Source organism: Corvus kubaryi, unplaced genomic scaffold, assembly GCF_017639235.1.
Source record: "Corvus kubaryi isolate FWS band 111438036 unplaced genomic scaffold, C.kubaryi_AGA036_p1.0 75, whole genome shotgun sequence".
NCBI classification, from domain to species: domain Eukaryota; kingdom Metazoa; phylum Chordata; class Aves; order Passeriformes; family Corvidae; genus Corvus; species Corvus kubaryi.
The window spans coordinates 985,865-1,005,189 of record NW_024582062.1 but is presented as its reverse complement, the minus strand read 5'-3'; the positions used below and the strand labels follow the sequence as shown (position 1 = coordinate 1,005,189).

Genomic DNA, 19,325 nt, shown 5'->3' with positions numbered 1-19,325 from the left:
TGAAGTCATTGTATCATGAGAACAGATGTTTCATTACCGTGCTACTTCATAGCTCTAGAAATACCCTGTGCAAGAAATGGGGTTATCCACAACAATGCTCTTTGCAGCAAAGGATTTGGGAATGGGGGAGGGCTCAGGAAAGAACATTCAGAAATTATCCTTAATGAGATGTCATCAGCTATGAATGGTACCAAGTGAGAACTCATTTCTTGTGTCAGAAATCAGCATTTCACTGGTGCAAGACAGAGACTCTGGGAGGAAAAATAGCAGGTAAGGATTTTTGCCCTTTTTTCCAGCACAGCATTGTCACAAGGAAGGCTGGTGGAATCACTGGCTGGATGCATGGGGATTATGGATGTGATTATTCCTCCTTAGACCACACCACTGACATCAGCTCTGGAAGGTTTCTGCTATTCTGATGCCTGTGTCGTGCAAGGCAAATGGAGTTTTGTAGAACCCACTTTGAAGCAAAGCACTTAAGGTTTGGCATCAGAGGCAGCAATTAAATATATTTCTGCCTTCCTTCAGAGTACATCTTCAGCAGCTCTTGGCTGAAAGAGAATTTTGTTTGGTTGAGTTTTATTCTTTCCAAGAAAAATAAAAGTTTGAAAGGCACAGAAGAAAATGACGTAAGTGGTGCAGAAGGAAAAAGCCCTAAAGGACTTAGAGAATATTTTAGTTTATCAAAAGTAAGGCTTTAGTATGGCTTAATTAATATATAAATATCCTTCTAGAAAAGAAATACCAACTCTGAAAGGACTCTAATCAGTTGGTGCTGGTCAAAAAGAGAAGCTGAACTCAGGTACAGAATCTACTAAGACAGAGTACTACAGGAAGTAGTTCGGATATTTCACTTCTGAAGGTCAAATTAAGAAGTATTCCTGAATCAATACACCCCAGGTAAGCCTGAATCACTGCACATGATAGATGAACCCAAGAAAGAAGTTCAGGGAGTCTGTCAGTTCTGTCAGTTAAACACTCCAGCTGTAGGAAAATTCAATATATAAGAAAGTAAATACATTGTGCAGATGGCAAGATGTGAGTTTAATCATGAGCAATAGGTTTTATAGTACAGATTTTCTGAAGCAGTGCCTCTCCTCACACAGTCTATTCCCCAGAGCTTCAGCTGGAGGAGTGTAGAGGCCCAGAAAAGCTGACTTTGGGCAAGGAGATGAGCCTGGAGTTAATACCCCCTCACGCAGCTCTTCGCACAGCCACTCACACTGGCACACAAGGACAAAAACACCAACAGGAAACCAACCCTGCAAAGTGCTGCTTGAGTCAGGGTGACCCAAAACTTAGCAGAGCAGTACAAAAAGGGGAGGTGGCCCTATTTGCATTAGCGTGTCCTATCTAAGATAATATGCCCAGAACTGGTTTTTAACAACTGCCCCTTCTTCCAAGGCAGCTGCAAAGCCGGATACGAACCAAATGCAGCACAGCCTGAAATTGTCCCCTACCCCCAGCACCTGTCAGTGCCCCTCCTCTTCCTCACTGGGGAATAACTGAAGATTGCCCACAACCAGCAGGTCAGAACGTGCTCCGCTGCCACTTCCAGGTGAGCTCATCCCTGCACCACTGGAAATGTCCCTCGCACCAGGAGGCTCAGCACTATTTCTGTCAGTGCCCTTGGGGCCAGAGCATCCCTGGTGTGTCACAGCACTGCAGCAGCTTCTGAGCAGTGATCTTGGCTGGGTGTGAGCCCAGGGTAAGGCTCAAAGGCTCGCAACCCCGGAAAATGTTACTCAGCAGTGCTGGATGTGCAGCTCTATTTCTGCCACTCTCCCGTGGCATCTCAGATGAGCTCAGGCAGGATGGACTCGTGTCCTCTGTGTCCACTGTTGAGCACACACAGTTCTCTATGTCCCATAGCCTTGGAAGAGCATTTACAATCAGCACTGGCACCAAAGACTGAAACAGGCCCCTGGATTTGGTAACTGGGACTTTGGGAGGGGATCCAGCCACCGGCAGTGTTGTGTTTTCTGCATCCTTCTGCCAGCAGCACGACTCACAGAGCTGAACAGCCTCCAGGCAGCAGCTTCATGATGAGAAAGTGATCCTCCTTACCTGTTTTTGGATGTAGCCTTCTCCTAAAAAAGCCACAGTTCTTATAAAAAGGAGTAATTAGTGCTGCTTCATGTGACAGCACAGACAGAAGAATGGAGGCACATAGCTATTTAAGGAATATTTCTCAAGGTTCTCACGCAGGGACAGAATGGCAGTTCAGCACAATCTGATCCCTTCAAACTTACCTGAAACTGGGTGGCATTTACTGAAAGCCAAACAGGCTGTGACACTGCCAGAGGAGCCTGGCTGCCTGCTAGGCTGCTGCAGGCACTGACGGGCAACAGTGACAACAGTGGATTTTCTCTAACTGATCAGATTTATAATGCATAAGGAACCTTCAGATTTTCTGGGGTGAAAGAGCCATTTTTAGCCTATGTGAAATTAATATTAATATAAATAATTCAGCTGTTCCCAAACCTATTCATTGTATCTGCTGTTGTTTTTAAGGAATGTGGCTGGATTAATGCAGCCATGACAATGGCTGCCCATCACCCTCAGTGACTCCCTTATGGAGTTTTAAACTGGGACAGTCCATTTAGAGTAGCTTTAAAGAAGTCTTGCACAGTGGGGGTGGGGAGGCCCTGGCACAGGGTGCCCAGAGAAGCTGCAGCTGCCCCATCCCTGGCAGTGTCCAAGGCCAGGTTGGACGGGGCTTGGAGCAACCTGGGACAGTGGAAGGTATCCCTGCCCATGGCAGGCAGGGAATGGGATGAGCTTTAGGGTCCCTCCAGCCCAAACCATTTTTGGATTCTATTAAAAGTGCCAAGTCCCATGGCCCTGAAGAAAGCATAAAGTGCCTCAGTGTGCTGTGATGGCACACAATGTATGAAACAGGGACCACTCCTAGGAAGGAAAACAACCAACGCTCCCACTGCACGCCCTGCCCAAACACGTCCCTCCCGGCTGAGGACAGCCGCCTTGAAGTTCCATGATACTGACACACCTCAGCAGATGGTTTGGATTTGAATGGAGATGCCACACTGCAAAAGGCTCATGTGCTGCTTCTCCAGATGTGCAGACCTTGGGTGGAGCTGTCAGGAGAATCCCTGTCTGTGCACAGAACCTGTCAGACCAAGGTGACACTTCCATCTCCTTCCTCCTCTCCTGCCACCCGCCAGGAGAACCCCAAACCTTCCTGTTGTGTCAGAGCTAGAACACATTCAATATCCGTTTTTAAGACCTCCTTGGCTGAAATAACAATAAATATTTCCATAATGTGGTTTTCCACATTGATTTATTGTTGTTCTTTTTCTTTACACGGCAGACAGACAACAGAGCTTTCAGTCTTCCAGAGCAGTGTTCAGAACCCAAGTAGCAACCAGGTCCCACCACTTCTCCACACAGTTTATTTTTAATAAACTTCTCAGTATCAGCATTGCCATGAGAGCACTGCAGAGCTGCCAGTGTTGTCCTTGCAAATTCTACATGCAAAACCTGAGCTTTTTCCCCACCCTCTCCTTGAATTTTCACAAGAACTTGTGATATTACTCAAGGGCAAAATTTCACGTTTCATCAGCAGGCACGGGGGAGGTTAAAAATTTGCTGCAAAACTGTGAAATTCTGCCTTGGGAAAAAAATGGCATACTTTTCCTGAATTCACTGTGAATGGAATCTCCTCACTGGTCCAGAGAAATGACACCATTTTGAACTGATGCTTTTTTCTGCAAGAAAAAGCACCCCCCCCACCCGCCCCCCACCTTCCCAGAAAACTGCATTTGTTATCTGAGGAAAAACGATGAAGTCTGGTGCAACCATGGGTTACTTCTTGTCGGTGGTGTGGATATTTTTCTGCTACAGCTTAGACTGTAATGGACTCTTCAAACAGACCAGTACAATATAAAGCTGTGGACTGTGGTCTCTTGGTTGAGTCACACATTATAAAACTTTAAAAACAGAGCATTTACAACCAGGGACATAAAGACGTGCTTTTAAAATTGTAAATACATATTTACAGGCTTGTGTGATAAACCAGAATTCCTCTGGGAAAAACGTTCCTATATCACAACAATGTACACACTTCTCTCCTTGAGTCTGTCAGTTATTGTAGCTGATGCCACTCTAAAAAAAGAAGCAAAAATAAATTACACAGAAGTGACCTCTGGTAACCTCACTGGAATGCCTTAAAGGCACTAAACTGGGCAGCATCCATGCCAGAACTCTGTACTTAGTTTAACTGACTGGAAGTTGAGTGGGTCTGAGGAGAATGGATTGTTTGAAGTAGTATTTGGGCTATATGGCAAGAAAACTTCCTCAGCAACAATCCTCAAGTGACCAGTGGTAATTTATACACTAACTGTGATCTTTGACAAGGTGTCCTACAAAACTGCACTGGGAAAATCAGTCATAATCAATCAATCACCAATAATACTGGTGCTCTACGTCAGAGTATCTTAGGTTTACAAACACTCTATACTCATTTTCCAAGTGATCTAGATACTCTCCAGACACACAGGAAGAGCATTCCTGTCTGAAAGAATAGGGTCTACCATACCAATATCACACGATGAGAGGAAGAAGAAAATGTGGAGAGAAAATAAAAAGATAATGTGCAAAACCAAAGCGAGACAAACTGATCAGAAAGCTGTGTGTGCACACCAGCTGCTTGGACATAGACATAAGGCCAGGAAACTCATTTTTTTGTGCTATTTGACCAAAATTTACCAAGCTGCCTAGCAGATCTGGATACTCACTTCCAACTAGTTTGAATGACTAATGAGAATCCCAGTCTTCCAAGGCTGCTGTGAAAAATTCCAGCCTTCGTTTGCAATTAGTACATCTATTTCAAGAGGAGATTATTGCTGGCAAAAAACTCCAAAGGGAACAAACCCTAGAGACTCTCCACCCCAGGAATGAGACAGAGCAGCCAGCAATGGCACGAGCATCTTGGTGGTCTCACAGTCTTCCAACATGGAAGGGGATGCAGCATTTATGGCTCATCCAGTTCTCAGCATCTCAGCCTTTCCCCAAACCACAATTGCACTTAGAAAGCCTCCAAGAGGGGTTTATCCAAAAAATCTGTAGTGAGATAATACAAGATCCTGAAAACCTTTTCTTTCCAACTCAAACAACATGCACCTGAAACATTTTTATAGTGAACAATGTTTCTTCTTTAAAGCTTTTGTATTCATTTTGAACAATTTGATTTTCATCAAAACTATACAAAATTAACTGTTTTCAGCAATTCCATACATATATATTTTTATCTGTCATATATATATATCTACATATGAAGATATATATATAAAATTGATCCTTTTTTCGACTTTTTCAGGGTGGTGGGAAGGAATATCAACCGGGCACTTGTTCTTTCTTAACTAACGTGGGCATACACAGACCTGTGCTTATCTGTGTGGAGTGCAAAGTCAAGGACAGGAATAAATTGACTGAAACAAGAGGGAAATAGGACAATCAACCCCTTTGGCCTCCTTAAAAAATTCCAAACCTAGATGCTACATTAGCAGGGATCCTGGAAAATCATGTGTTGGCAGAAGGAACCGTTCACCTCACGAGTGAACTGGGCAGAAGTTCTGCCCAGAACTGGCAGACAATGCACCTCGGTGTGATTGACCCCATTTGAGGGTAAGAAAGAGGTAAGAGACCTTTCTGCCCTGCATTTTACTAGCTGAACTGTTTGTTTCTGGAATTAGCCTTTACTGGCTGTCCTCATGGATGGCCTCTGGACAGGACGCCTGAAACTAAACACGTGTCTAGAGACACAAACACAGGCGCTCTGTTTAAGGACAAATGCTGTATTTAAGGACAAGTCTGGCCTGATACTGCACAGCAACACCCGTGTTTGATACTGTCCCTAAATAAATAAAGCCTGACTCTAAACAGTACCAGACTGGCAACACAAGTTATGGCAGCTTTTGAGAAATGGATGCTTGTCCCTTCATGGAACTGGGCTATCAGTACATTTCACGAGATCATGTAACAGGTGATCTTCCCAAAAAACACGGCTCCTGATGCACTTCAGAAGCAACAGCATCTGCCCCTTAAAGCTAATGGTACAAAGTCAAGAGACTGGGGTACCCACAGACTTCACATGTGGAAACCTCAGGAAAACCTACCTCTCCCTTCAGTGTTTTTTTGTGGGATGCCCAGTTCTTTACCCGTTAGGATGTAAAGCAGAAACTAAAAGGATGTAACAGTCTTACCAGAGTTTAATTGCATAGTATGTTAAACCCTCTATGTTCTCCCAGAAAGAGGAGACTCATCCAGACCCATCCACCCTCTGAGCACGGGTAGTTTGCCTGCGGATGTCTGAACACTTCTCCATGCTGTTCTCCGTGCTGGCACGTGGGCTCCACACATTGGTGGACCCCAAGATCACCCTGTCCCCAGCATCCACAGTTCACCACTCACTGGAGAAGGCAGGAGCCTGCTCTGTGCTCCCTCCCTTGGAAGGAAGGGTGAGATGACAGAAGCACATCATCACTTCCAGCAGAAGAAACCACTGTCCCGGTTGTCTGCTGAGGAACCCATCTCGCCACATCTGAGCCAAGCAGGAGGGCATAATGCTTGAGGATCACTTCACCTCACCTTTTCCAGTCAGAAGTTTCTGGTACCTGAAAGTACACAGAGAGTTGCATTTAATCAGAAATAGTTTAAGGAGTCACAGTTCCATGTTCCATGGAGCTGGAAGCAGGACAAGTCATTCAGTGACCACTGTACAGGGAAGAGACATCCATGATTTAATTTTGCTTGGATTTCCCACAACTAAATGGTCTGTGCCACAGCTAGGGATGTTAACATTTCATTAGCAATCACCTCCATTACTCAGGAGATAGCAAACCTCAGTCAGTTTACTAACTATTCCCTCAAATGTTGTTTTTTGAATCACTTTAAGAAAGAATAAACTTCAGGCTGCAGTGTCTTGATTTTGCTGGTACTCATTCTCACCTTTAGTTTTACATATTTCAAGTATCATGTTCCTTAGCTGTTACATCAGTATAAAGGAGATTCTAATCTGCAAGTTAATGGTGGGGAAATGAAGGAGCAGAAAACAGTGTCTTGTTTAAACCAACAGAAAATCAACTCAGCCTCACCAACACATGGGGCTGGGTCATTAGTTTGCCCAAGCCTACAGTGCTTCATTACACAGCTTATCTCACCACAACCTCAACTAAGGTTTTTGCATGTTATCACAGCACTGCAATTTGCATTGTAATGCTGGTCTTTGAGCTTGTGGAGTGCCACCAAAGCAGCCAGCAAAATGCACATTCCCAAGTATATGTTTTTTTGGGCAGTTAATATTTGTTCAGGGTTCACCCATTCAGCCTAAAAGACCCCAAAGCACTTGGCCCACTATTACAATCAGATACGAACATCACTACTTCCAACACAGAGATAAAACCCATCCTTACAAAAATTATCTTCAAGGTCCCCAGGATCCAGAGGAGCAACACCTCAGGTCTTAAAAGATCATGAGCAAAACTCTCCTTAAAGCTTCTATGAGGGGTAAAGGGCTGACTACCCTAACACAATCCTTTTGATCCACAGTATGTTAAGTACCCATGACTAGAGAATACCTTATCCCTTTGGAATTAGTACATCACATATTTCAAGAGGAGATTATTGCTAGGAAAAAGCTCCAAAGGGAACAAATCCTAGAGACTCTCCACCCCAGGAATGAGACAGAGCAGCCAGCAATGGCACGAGCATCTCGGTGGTCTCAGAGTCTTGGACAGGAAGCATCACTTCCAGCGTGGAAGGGAATGCAGCTTTTCTATGGCTCATCCAGATCTCAGCATCTCAGCCTTCCCCAAAACCACAACTGCACCAGTTACAAGAGCAGTGACACTGTGGGTTTTCTGAGGCTTGGCTCATATCTCCAAAGTGCCTTGCACTCCTTGCCCACAGAAACACGGAAGGGTTTGGGAGCACAGGAGAAGGGAGCCCTGCGCATCCTCCCGGGGCTCTGTGGCTGTACCTGGTTTGGTCAGACATGCCCAGGGTCTATTCCTTGAAGAAGTGGGATGTGGTGGAGCTGGATTTCTTGCACTGCCTGGTGCTGGGGTTATGCGAGGAGGAGGAGGGACATCTAGAGGCCATGCGGAGCCTGTAACTGTGCAAAGAGGCAGAAGAGCATCAGCGACCAGACACAAAACCAGAGACGTGCTTTAGTAAGCTATGAGAAAAGAAAACGACATTCCACCCACACTGCAATTACCAAGAGCCACTTCTGAAGGCAAGAGGATTTTTTTGCCTTGTTCCGAACTTACCCTGTGAGTTTATTTAAGCAGGAAATAGATAATGTCAACTGGAAGCAGCATCCAGGCTCCCACCCCAGGTCCCAGACCCTCCGACCCGGACAGACAAACCCACAGCTACATCAGAAACTAGAAGAGTCATGGTCTATTCTCTCAGGACAGTCCGTATCAGGCTTTAAAATATTTATAGAAAAGGAATTTTACTTTACCAGAACATATACCACATCATTTTTCCCCAGGTCAAAGTCAGCAGAACACTTCCATCACTTATTGCCCTGACAGACTCAACAAGGACAGGTAGAGGTCACAACAGTGCTTTATTGCACTTCAAATTTTAAACTAAGAGTCCCAAAGTGAAAGTGAAAATCAAAGATGTTTACTTAAAAATTTTAATTTTATGCCTCAGTTGATTGTGATTTCAAGAAGAAAGCCTGAAAAGCTGGCTCGAAGCAAGGGAAGTCCAACTCCTTCTGCCCTATTCTAGACATACAATCTCAGTTCAAATGTATACCCAAGCTAAACTTCCTTACACTAAAATATTCCAAAAAATCTCCTATTTGTTTTTAAATTCAGCACCTTTTGCTATCATGCACAAACTTGTCTGCTTTCCCTCACACCTGTGCACCCCCACAGGTAATTACATACCTTCCTTCTCAAGGCAAATTCTTCCAAATTCTGACCAAACCCAACCACTTATGTTCTTCCAAGGGAACATCTTTTGAAATATCATTTTCTTACACAGCAACACGTCTAAGAAAAGTTAAAAGCCAGGCTTCTCTCTGGGTTATTTTTAGAGTTCAATACACACCCTTTAAAGGAGATTTCAGTTTGTCCTTACACACAATGTAACTCCAAGTTAGACATAAAGAAGTGCAAAACTTTTCCATTACAACAGAAAACCAAAACCACAGAAATTTTGAAAAGTAAGCGATTCAATTATTTTCAAATTAAAATTGGTGGTTAAAATCGCCTGCCAAAAGTTTTTTTATTGTTCTATGTAAATCATCCACTCCAGCCTTTGTGAATGCAATTCTGAAACCTTCAGCCAGTGTGGAAGAACCAGAAAGTGGCAATGGGGAGGTCAACAAAAGCCAGATTTTTGTTGTTCCATATAAGGACTGTAACCAAGGGAAACAGTAGAATATCCAAAATAAGCTTAGTTTGTTTGGCTTCAGACTTTTACTATAACTAGAAGAGGGAAATTTTAGTTTCATTCTGTTTAGAATGTGTCCATGTAAGTAATGCTTTCTGTCAAAATATTAATTATGACTTCTTAAAGTTCTTCTCTAATCAATGACATCTGTGTGCTCTTGCCTGCAGTGAGGCAAGGTCTACATCCTATGGGAAACCTAAAGAAAAAAAACGTTAAAAGCCTCAAATCCAAAGAGACAAAATATCAGGGAAAATCTGACCTAGATTTTCAAATGCACACCCTGATCAGGCATCAGGAAGGAATTCTTCCCTGTGAGGGTGGGGAGGCCCTGGCACAGGTTGCCCAGAGAAGCTGTGCCTGCCCCATCCCTGGAAGTTTCCAAGGCCAGGTTGGACAGGGCTTGGAGCACCCTGGGACAGTGGACGGTGTCCCTGCCCATGGCAGGGAGTGGAATGAGATGGGTTTTAAGGTCCGTTCCAACCCAAATTACTCCAGAATTCCACAATCTTTCACCCCTAACTTCCTCAAGCTTTAAAGTTAATAGATCATGGCTTGTTATTTGGAAGCTGAGGATTAGAGGAATTAGATAAAAAAGGATTGTTTTTCTAAATAGAAAGTGAAATTGAGTTCCTTATGGAGTTCTTACTGCTGTCTTCCCATAGTGCTCCCAATGGACCGTGCTTCAGAACTGCAGCTGTGTCCACTCCGCCAAAGCTGTCAGGAGTCAGGGCCCTCCTCTGTCCCGACATTACCCTCAAGTGGATCGCTAACTCTCATTTTAGAGCCTGTTAAAAGAAGAGCTGGGATGTCGGGGTGATTTTGACAAACTCCTGGGTGTGCAAGGGGAGCTGGTCTCTGAGGGGGAGGGGAGCTGAAATTCCCCCACTGCATTAGGAGCAGTGATTGAAATTGCTATTTTTAGCATTGTCACTTTGCACCTGCTTTCACCATCTCAGCCCTGGGTAACTGGAGACACGCAAAGAAAAGGAGTTCTGAGCCACCCTGTGTGATGTTGCTGAGGGATGATTCCAGTGGGAAGCGGCAAGGGTTGTTCCCAGCCCCTCACTGTGCAATCCCAACCCCTGTGCACAGCCCAGACCAATAGCACAGCCCAGGCTACCCCACCTCTGCCAGAACCATTGCTAGGGAACAGTCCTAGCCAGAAAAAAAATTAATCAAAAAAAAAAAAGGAATAACATCAGAAAACATACTCTGCTTGAAAGGAAAAAAGGCCCAGAACCCAAATGCTAGGTAGCAGGAAGGACTTGTCTGCACAAAGTTTTCTCTGTCAACTAAGGACTTTTAAACCAAAGTAAACAAAAGTTTGGTAGATGCACCAGCTATTCCATAAATTAAAGCTAACCCAGAAGTTAAATGAGGCTATTTTTTACACAGAGACAGGGCCTAAAGTTCTCTCTCACAACTGAGAGCATACCCAAACTAAAAGAGATAAATCACCCAATTTGGTGAGATGTGCTACAACAAAAATATACTAAATCCCAGCTCTTAAAATTTTCCATCCTCAGATCTGAAAGTGTTTTGTAGTGTGAATCAGTACCATAATCCTAGTTTTTCAGATCCAGAATGGAGTCAGGCGGAAAGTGATTTGCCAAGGTCACCCAGAAAATCTGCAGCCTTAAAGCAGAGGACTGAACAAAGGTAAAGGTTCCCCCCACCTGCATTACTGTCACAGGTTCCATTGTCTCCTGAATACTGAAGTATTTGTCCAAACCAAGTTCCTACTTCCATATACCTTCCCAGGCCCCTGAGCCTTGCCTTGAGCAGCACACACGAACTCAAAGGCCAGGAAAAATGCCAAATCCTGGCACACCCCCTTCCCTCAGACATTCCCAAAATACATTTGGTATTTTTTATTCAAATTAGCTTGTCTCCTACCACACTTGTGCAATTAACATTTTCCTGGGTTGCTAGTTTAATTCTCTAGAAATGTCCCAGAAAAAGAAGCCATGGTATTTTTGGGAATGAAGGCTGGAGTGATCCAAGGTGGCTGCCAGTCCCACCAGGGAAATTCAGTGAACAAAGTCATGGCAATATGTGGTAAAAATTCAGGTGATTTAAGTTCACATTTTTACCTCAATTAAAGTGGTTTTTTTATCCTGCAAGGATTATACTTCTACGCTGCTAATCTAAAATACCCCCAAGGATATGCTCCAAAATTTCAGACACACACACACATTCCACATCACGTTTAACAATAAGCATGCCAGGAACATATTCTATCAAGTATTTCCTACTCTTAAGTAAAAGAATAGCTAAGCTGACACAAATCATTGACTCCTAGGAAAAAAAAATAGAAATGTGCATGTTTAAGCCCAAATTCTTGGTTTTGCAGAATTAGGCTGAGCAATTTCACAGGCCAGAAGGGAAGCACGAGGGTTTAGGGAGTGGATAAATGCCATTTCTGGGCTTTCTGCTCTCAGTGAGATTAAACTACAGTACTGCTACCCTGACTGAAATGCACTCTCTGACAGGAGTATACTGCTTAATGGGAAAGTAAATACACAAACAAGGACTTGGAAAAACATCAAAACTATCAATCACTAAGGAAAAGACCTTCATTTGTCTGTTTTAGTGAAACAAAGTATTTATCAAGACAAAAAGGTTTATGAACAGAATTTTGTTGAAAAGGATGTCTCTCTTTTCTATGGAAAAGTCCTGACTCACTGTATAGAAAATGGGGAAGCAGCAGAAAGGAAAAGGATCTTAATGTGTTGTACTGTGGATATTTGGAGACTTACGTGTGTTTATTCATGAAAGCAGAGAAAGAGCTGGAGCATGTCAGGATTTTATCTTTCCTTCACATGGCGCTAAAGGCTAGAACATGAATATTATGGTCAGGCCTTTCATGAATCTAAACTGGAAAAACCTGTTATTGAGATCCTTTGCATTCTCAACTTCCAAGAAGACACCTAACAGCACTCTCCAGCCACAGCGCTTCAAAGAACTTAATCCTTTAAAGCAGCACTGCTGCCCCACAGTAACTCAAAAATTGCTTTGTTTCACATGTGCTCTACAGTTTAAGTTTCCTCATTGCTGGCTCAGTTTCACTCGCAGTGGATCATGAGGAACTCTCATGATGAACACCAAACCAACAGCAAGAACTGCTGGAAAAAATCTCACACCATGCCTACAGCTCACCTGGGGGACTCTAAAATTGATGTATCAACAACACTTTACTTAAATAGAACTACATTTTCAAAAGTAACCAGTGACCTAAAGTAGCCACTTGAAAGGAACTCTGCACTGAGATGGCTACTGAGCTCCTTCAGAAAATCAGTTGCCTTGAAGGTACTTCAAGTTGAGCTCAGAGATGATTAGTCACTTAAGAAATCTTGGTCTAGACCTGTAAATTTAGATGAACAGTATCATGTCAGCAATTTCTCTTCCTGCCCTTTTAAAGCAGCACAGAGTATTTTGCAAGCCAAAAGGTGAACAACTCTGGATTACAAATAGCAGTACTCAAACCCATCTTCTATACTGTCAGGTAATGCGATTTGATAAAAAGTTTGTACCTACTGAATCACATTCCTAACAGAATGAGAAAACTTTCATCACACATAGGGAACACTGTAGTCGATTTTATTTAGCTTTATACAGAAATGGTGACACCAAAGGAGTTCAAAAGGATTGCTGGAGGGCAGCAGAACAAGGATGAGCCCTCAGTCCTGCACAACTCATTACATAAAAAAGAACCCACAGAACAAAATGTGCTTGTGATTTGAAAAGGTAGATGAGTGACATAATGAATTTGCCATAATGAATGAAGAATACAACTTCAAGTTCCAGTTGATGCCTTTTCCTGGTCTTAAAATCAAGAGTCATACACGGTTAAAAGGGGAAAAGGGATTTTACCTTGGTATTTATTTTAAGGATCCTTAGGTGCACACGTCCAGGTCGAATGCACCGAGATGCACCCCGCAATTCACACTCCCAAAAGATCTGGTACAACATTATAGGTGTTACTAATTAGCACATCTATCAAAGATTCCCCAATGAGAGGCTCAAGTGAGCCCCCCTCCCCAAGGAGCCTTCCCCTGGATGGTTCTATCTTGGTTTACAGAACGTGTTCTGGAGAGGACCTTGGGGTCTGGGGCACACTGATCCCTAACTATGAAGCTTCTAGAATGTTGAGTCTCTCAGCTTGACAAACAAGTCCAAGAACGTAGGCAAAAAGCACTAAGAATACAGAAGTTCTAAAAAAGGTGTAACAGGGGTATAAAAGGCAAAAAATCTTCATAGCATTACAGTGACAGTGGAGTTTGAGTTTGAAACTCTTCAAAGCAGCTCAGTGATGTAAGAATTCAGTATTTCTCATCTTCCCACCTCCTTCCACACGGCAATGTTTAGCAGAGCTCTCAATACCTAAAGGAAACACTACATAAATTCCCCCATTGAGTCACTGCTGGAACACGACTGAGGGCTATGCACACACAGTCTGTATGTGGGAATGAGCCTTCAGACGCCCTGAGCAGGAAGTGCATCCTCTGCATTCCCAACAAAATCACCTCCCTGAAAAAGCCCTTGCATCTACTTTACCACAGGCATTTAACTTTGCTGAGCAGCACTGCCTGAACTGCAGAAGGAATCACAGACTCACTGAGGTTGGAAAAGACCAAGGCCAGAGAGTCCAACCTGTGACCCCATCCACACCTTGTCACCGAGTGCCACATCCAGGTATTCCCTGGACACCTCCAGGATGGGGACTCCACCACCTTCCTGGGCAGCCTCTGGCACAGTTTGAGGCCACTTCCTCTTGTCCTGTCCCTTGTTCCCTGGGAGCAGAGCCCACCCCCCACCTGGTTGCACCCTCCTGTCAGGGGGTTGTAGAGTGACACTGACCCCCCTGAGCCTCCTTTTCTCCAGGCTGAGTCCCCCCCCAGCTCCCTCAGCTGGAATCAAGGCAGGCTTTGCTGAAACAGGCCCAGATATGAGATTATTACTCTTACTTTTTGACTGACACAGGGCATTGAGTGGTGCAAGGCTCAGTTTTGCTGTTCACCTTCTGTGTGCCAGAGCACCTCAAATGACTGAACGCTGAGCCTGTACTTCAGAGAAATGGAACATCACCTGCTGAATAACCAAAGCCATTTCTCACAACCCTCTGGCAGTTTCTGGGAATACTGTCATCCAAAACATGACTCAGAGACCCTGTTTGGCTCATGAAACATAAAGTCTTAAAAAATTAAACAGAGAGATATATACACAAACAAAGTGCATGTTGCTGATTACAACATTATGTTTCACTAGCCACTCGAGCTCTGAATAAATTAGGAAAATGAAGCAGCTATCTATCTCTTAAAAAAAGCTTCCCTCCAACTTGATGCCTGCTCAAGCTTCTCTTTGAGTTTCAGTTATACTGCCTTGTATCTGAAAAAACCAGAAAGCAGTATTTCAGTGCTCTTTTCTCAATGAATGCTCTAATGATCTACCAAAAGCATTTTTAAAGACTTAATAAGTGAAGTAAAGGTGCAGGATCAGCAAAAGGAGAATGGCAAGCGATGAAGTCTGTGTGGGAAGCAGCACTCAAGAGGTGACTCAATGGCTTCCTCTGAACTAAGGAAGAGGGTCAGAAGTAGGTAGTGGCTGGAGACTGGTGTAGAGGCAGCACAGGACTCCTGGTCCTGTGAGTAATCTTGTGTTAGACACTGGATACTTTACATCCATCCCCACTCTAACAATCTACTTGCATTTTAAACATCTGACCCTTGCCTGACTGTAAATGATGGGCACAAAGAGGCACCAACTCCTGCTACAGTCTGTTACCTTAGTATTAACTTAATTCAAAAAATACCCTAACACATTAAAATTTAAAAAAAAAACCCCAAAGTTCAGGAAATAACAGCAACTCATTCATACACATGGAAAAAACATCCCTCTTTAAAAACATTAAATCCCCACTCTCTCATTTGATGTGTACAATGGACCATTAACTGTACACTTAATAGATCATGCCTTCCTTAAGAGTGTTTTATTTGCATCTTGCTCTGAAATATTTTCCTCACCATCCCGCTCTTGCAAAGTACTGGAAGGTACATCCTCTTTTCCATTAGAAAGCTGCTATTTTTAACAGTTTAATTAAATAGATGTGGAAGTTCACCCCTCTCTCATCGACTTACCAGAAAAGCTCAGCTCCAAACCAGCATGTACTTGTTGTTCAAAATCTATTGTTTAGCTCCTTTTCATCACGAGCAGAACTACACCATCATGTGACTCACGGAGATTGCATTCACTAAATAAAAGCCAGAATTAGTATGTAAGGTCTTCTAAGTTCTCTTTTTAAGGTCATTCACAAGCTACCTGTCTGTCTCTAGCAATTCAGCTCCTTGGCTAAACCCAACTCCAGTAAAAAGCTGGAGCTGAGCCCGTAATTTTGGAAATGAAGTCACAAACCACAGTAAATGAAGCGAGTGCTGTTCCTATTTGCATTTGATACTGAACATTTAGACATCAAACTCTATGACATCTCCCCAAAGAAAATCATCAGGAACTAAATGAGAATTTTAAGTAAGTCTTGCAATACAAAATGCTGACAAACCAGAGAACCAGAAACACCCCAGCCTTAATCCCCTCGGGCAGTTTCCACCAGGGCTGAGGAGCTTGCAAAGCAGGAGGGGCCTGGCTGCATCTCTTGGATTGGCTGTAACACCTAGGACTGAACACAGCTCAGACAGTTGCTGCCACAAGCTGGTTCCAATGCCTTCCAGCAAACTGGAAAATGGCAAACAGAAAAAGGTAAACAGAACCTGTCAGATCTCCTGTCTCCACAACAACTCCAGCATCGCTGTTTTTATTAAACCGACACTCATTTGATCTCACCCAGCATGTCACTTGGTCTCTAAACAGGACAAGTTTAATTGTTTTCATTGCCTGTCTGGATGAATTTCAAGATGTGTCAGCACTTTGTGGGCAACATTACAGCTTTATTGTTGCTTCAGATCACAGAGGCAGCTATAAAAGCCAGAGAAATTCAATTATGCAGATGAGATGCAACAGCAACAGTAACTGAAAGCTGCACATTTCTATTTGTGATGAGTCACCTACTTAGGACTGAAACTCCTTGATGATCCTCTCTGATTTGGAGCTAAGATCTCCATCACCCAGCACTTCCCCGAAAAACTGGTGAACACAGGTGAACATCTCAGTGTGGCACATCCTTGGGACATAACACGATTTAACATCACAGCAGAGAAACCACAAATACAATGGTAAGAGGATTTCTTCCACGATATTAGGGAATGAGGCTGGTTTACTCACCATCAGTTCACTGACCATCAGTTCACTGCTAGACATGGCTAATAAATCCTTACAAGGTGACTGAAATACCCAGACTGCAGCAAGAGCAAACACCAACCCGTATTTCATTTGTCAGTAAAAGATGTGAAACAACAATTCAAGTTTATGTCCCATCCTCAACAATCTCAAAACTATGAGTTTTCACCTTTTTTCCATGTTTCCCTTTTCTTATAAAACATTCAAATACAACACTGGGTATGTAAAACAATGTTTCCCCTTGGGTAAATATAGGAAAACTTAATCAGGACTGAAAACCTTCACTGTGGCTTCCTCCCACCTCCTTGGTGTAACTGCTGTTGCAGGTAGACTAAGGATTCACCTCTTTCATTGTGGTGTAAATCCCAAACTGCAGTGAGTGCAAAAACACTCCATGAACAAAGTTGGAACCTCTGCATCATTGCACCAGATCTTCCCCTATCAGTTAAAATTCACGGGAAATGTTGTTATGGAGAGAACACATTCAAGGAATGACATCCCACATAAAAAAAATAAACTGGGAGTTCTTACCAAAGAATCTTACTCAGACAGAAGCATTAATTTTAATAGACAACTACATAAAATAGTAACTTACTACTGGATTAGTAAGGAGCATGTGCAGGAACTGCTGTAATGCTGTTTCAATGTTACATTATTCCACCCCACTGCCACACTAATATGGATGCAGATGCTTCCAGCTCCACTGCAAAAGGCAGAACACACATCTTGGTGGTGGAATACAACATTCCAAAATTCTCAAGAGCCAAAAATATCTTTGCATGTATTTTTTTTTTATTGAACTATTTAACAACTTTAAAGCATATAAAAATAGAACACTATAATATCAGAAAAACAGAAAACTATAGTATCAGAAAAAGTTGAAATAGTGTATGTAATTTTCACTTAAATAGTTTAAATTTATTAGCAGTGTCCACAATTGAAACCTAAAATCCTCAGGCTAAGTCAGAAGTGGCCAGTTGGTATAAATTCATGTCACTGAACCAGAAGGACACAACTGAAGGATGCAAGCACACTTAACTCCTCCTAGATGTACATAGTTTCATTTTTCCCGGTACATCTGCTTTCCACACAAAAGGCAAGTTTCCCCCCAAGTTTTTATAAAGTTTACTTTATTGGTTATAGAAAATGTGTCATGATAGTTCCATCTAGTTGGTCATTAAGTGCTTGCAACATCACGGACTCGTAACTACGACTGAAACTTACAGCACAGGATGGACGGCACGTAGAGGAAGAAAACCCCTCTTCAGTTGCTTACCTGCATTTACAGCCCTCCAGCAAGGCTACAGCATTCAAAAGCAAGGACAACCCCACTTTTATGTCAAATTGCAATTTTTAATGTTTTCATTAGAATAGTCTTTATATCACTCTCCAATAGAAGTAACAATATAACTAACAGCAAACTTTAATATAGGAACATGCTCCAAGATTAACAACCCAAAATGAAAACAAAATGAAATTAATGTAAAATGTAAATCACATATAGTACAATTGAAGTGTCCAAAACAATTTAAATAATTTTAAATATTTTATTTTTTAAAACTTGCTACAAATGCTTTATACAATATTTCAACATAAAGTCCCCATAACAGAAATGTAACAAAATGGGAATGATAGTGAAAGTGAAAGTTAAAGTGGCACAAATTCACCAAACAAGTATTAAACTACAAATTTTAAAGAGGTAGATTACTTTTTAAGAACAAAAAATAAAAGGGGTATCTGTATAAAGAAACTAGTCACTTTCCATCCATTCTGTCATTAATCTTGAAAGCTCTATGAACACGTGACAAACAGTATTTCCATAAAAAGCTGTTATGAACAATAGACCAATTTGTTGTCTTAAGTTAGAGGTGTACAACCTTTTAGAATAATTATATATTTCATTTTCAAAATATGTAGGTCTGCAGCCCTGCTCTAGCCTTCTTATCCATAAAAAGATACACCATTATATATCTGGTGTTGAGAAATTCATCACTGCTATATAAAGTTTTATTTGCATGTGTAAATAAGAACTTGGAAAATCCATAAAACATCCAAATCAGGCTTTTTTCCATTGTATACTGAACATCTAAAAGACTCAGAAAGTGAGGAGAAAGTGGGAAGGGAATTCTGCCGTGCTAGGTTGGCCTCTATTGACTCATTTAGACAAAACGCTTTAAGAGACCTAATACATGACAAAAATACTTGGAGTGCAGCAAGTGTTGGCCCTGAATCTACACTGAATTCTGGACAGGCTGAAGGAACCCGATTTGCCAAGCACAGAAACTGAACTGCCCAACACCATCCACGAAGGTATGGACAAAATCAAGAGCAAAAGATTTGGTTCACTGTTTCTTTTGATGATTTCCCGTGGGGTTTCATCTGTTTTTAACAGTGCCCTTCGCTTTAGTCTGAATCATCCTGCATGTGTCAAGCACAAAGTAAGAAAATTTAGGCCTGACACTGAGCATGAGCAAGAAGCCTGCAGGCAATTTTATGGTTGTGACTCAGCTTCTGTGGGTTTTGCAAGCTTGGATTTCACATCCCTTGGCGTAGTGCTTATCCTAAGATGAGCATGCAACAGCTCTACCATGGCATTAAGGGAT

General features: G+C 42.5%; 1 protein-coding gene across 1 annotated transcript in view; it reads right to left on the bottom strand.

Moving 5' to 3' along the window:
- Positions 1 to 3,284: 3,284 nt before the first annotated feature.
- The window catches only part of PRDM2 (PR/SET domain 2), a 66,272-nt gene continuing 50,231 nt past the window's right edge, over positions 3,285 to 19,325 (bottom strand). Inside the window, exons 9-10 of the mRNA XM_042051312.1 lie at positions 8,000 to 8,134; positions 3,285 to 6,635 (exon numbers count right to left, since the gene is read on the bottom strand). Coding sequence (XP_041907246.1) covers positions 8,026 to 8,134 — 109 coding nt within the window. The 3' untranslated portion in view covers positions 3,285 to 6,635; positions 8,000 to 8,025. The remainder of the gene's footprint in view (positions 6,636 to 7,999; positions 8,135 to 19,325) is intronic.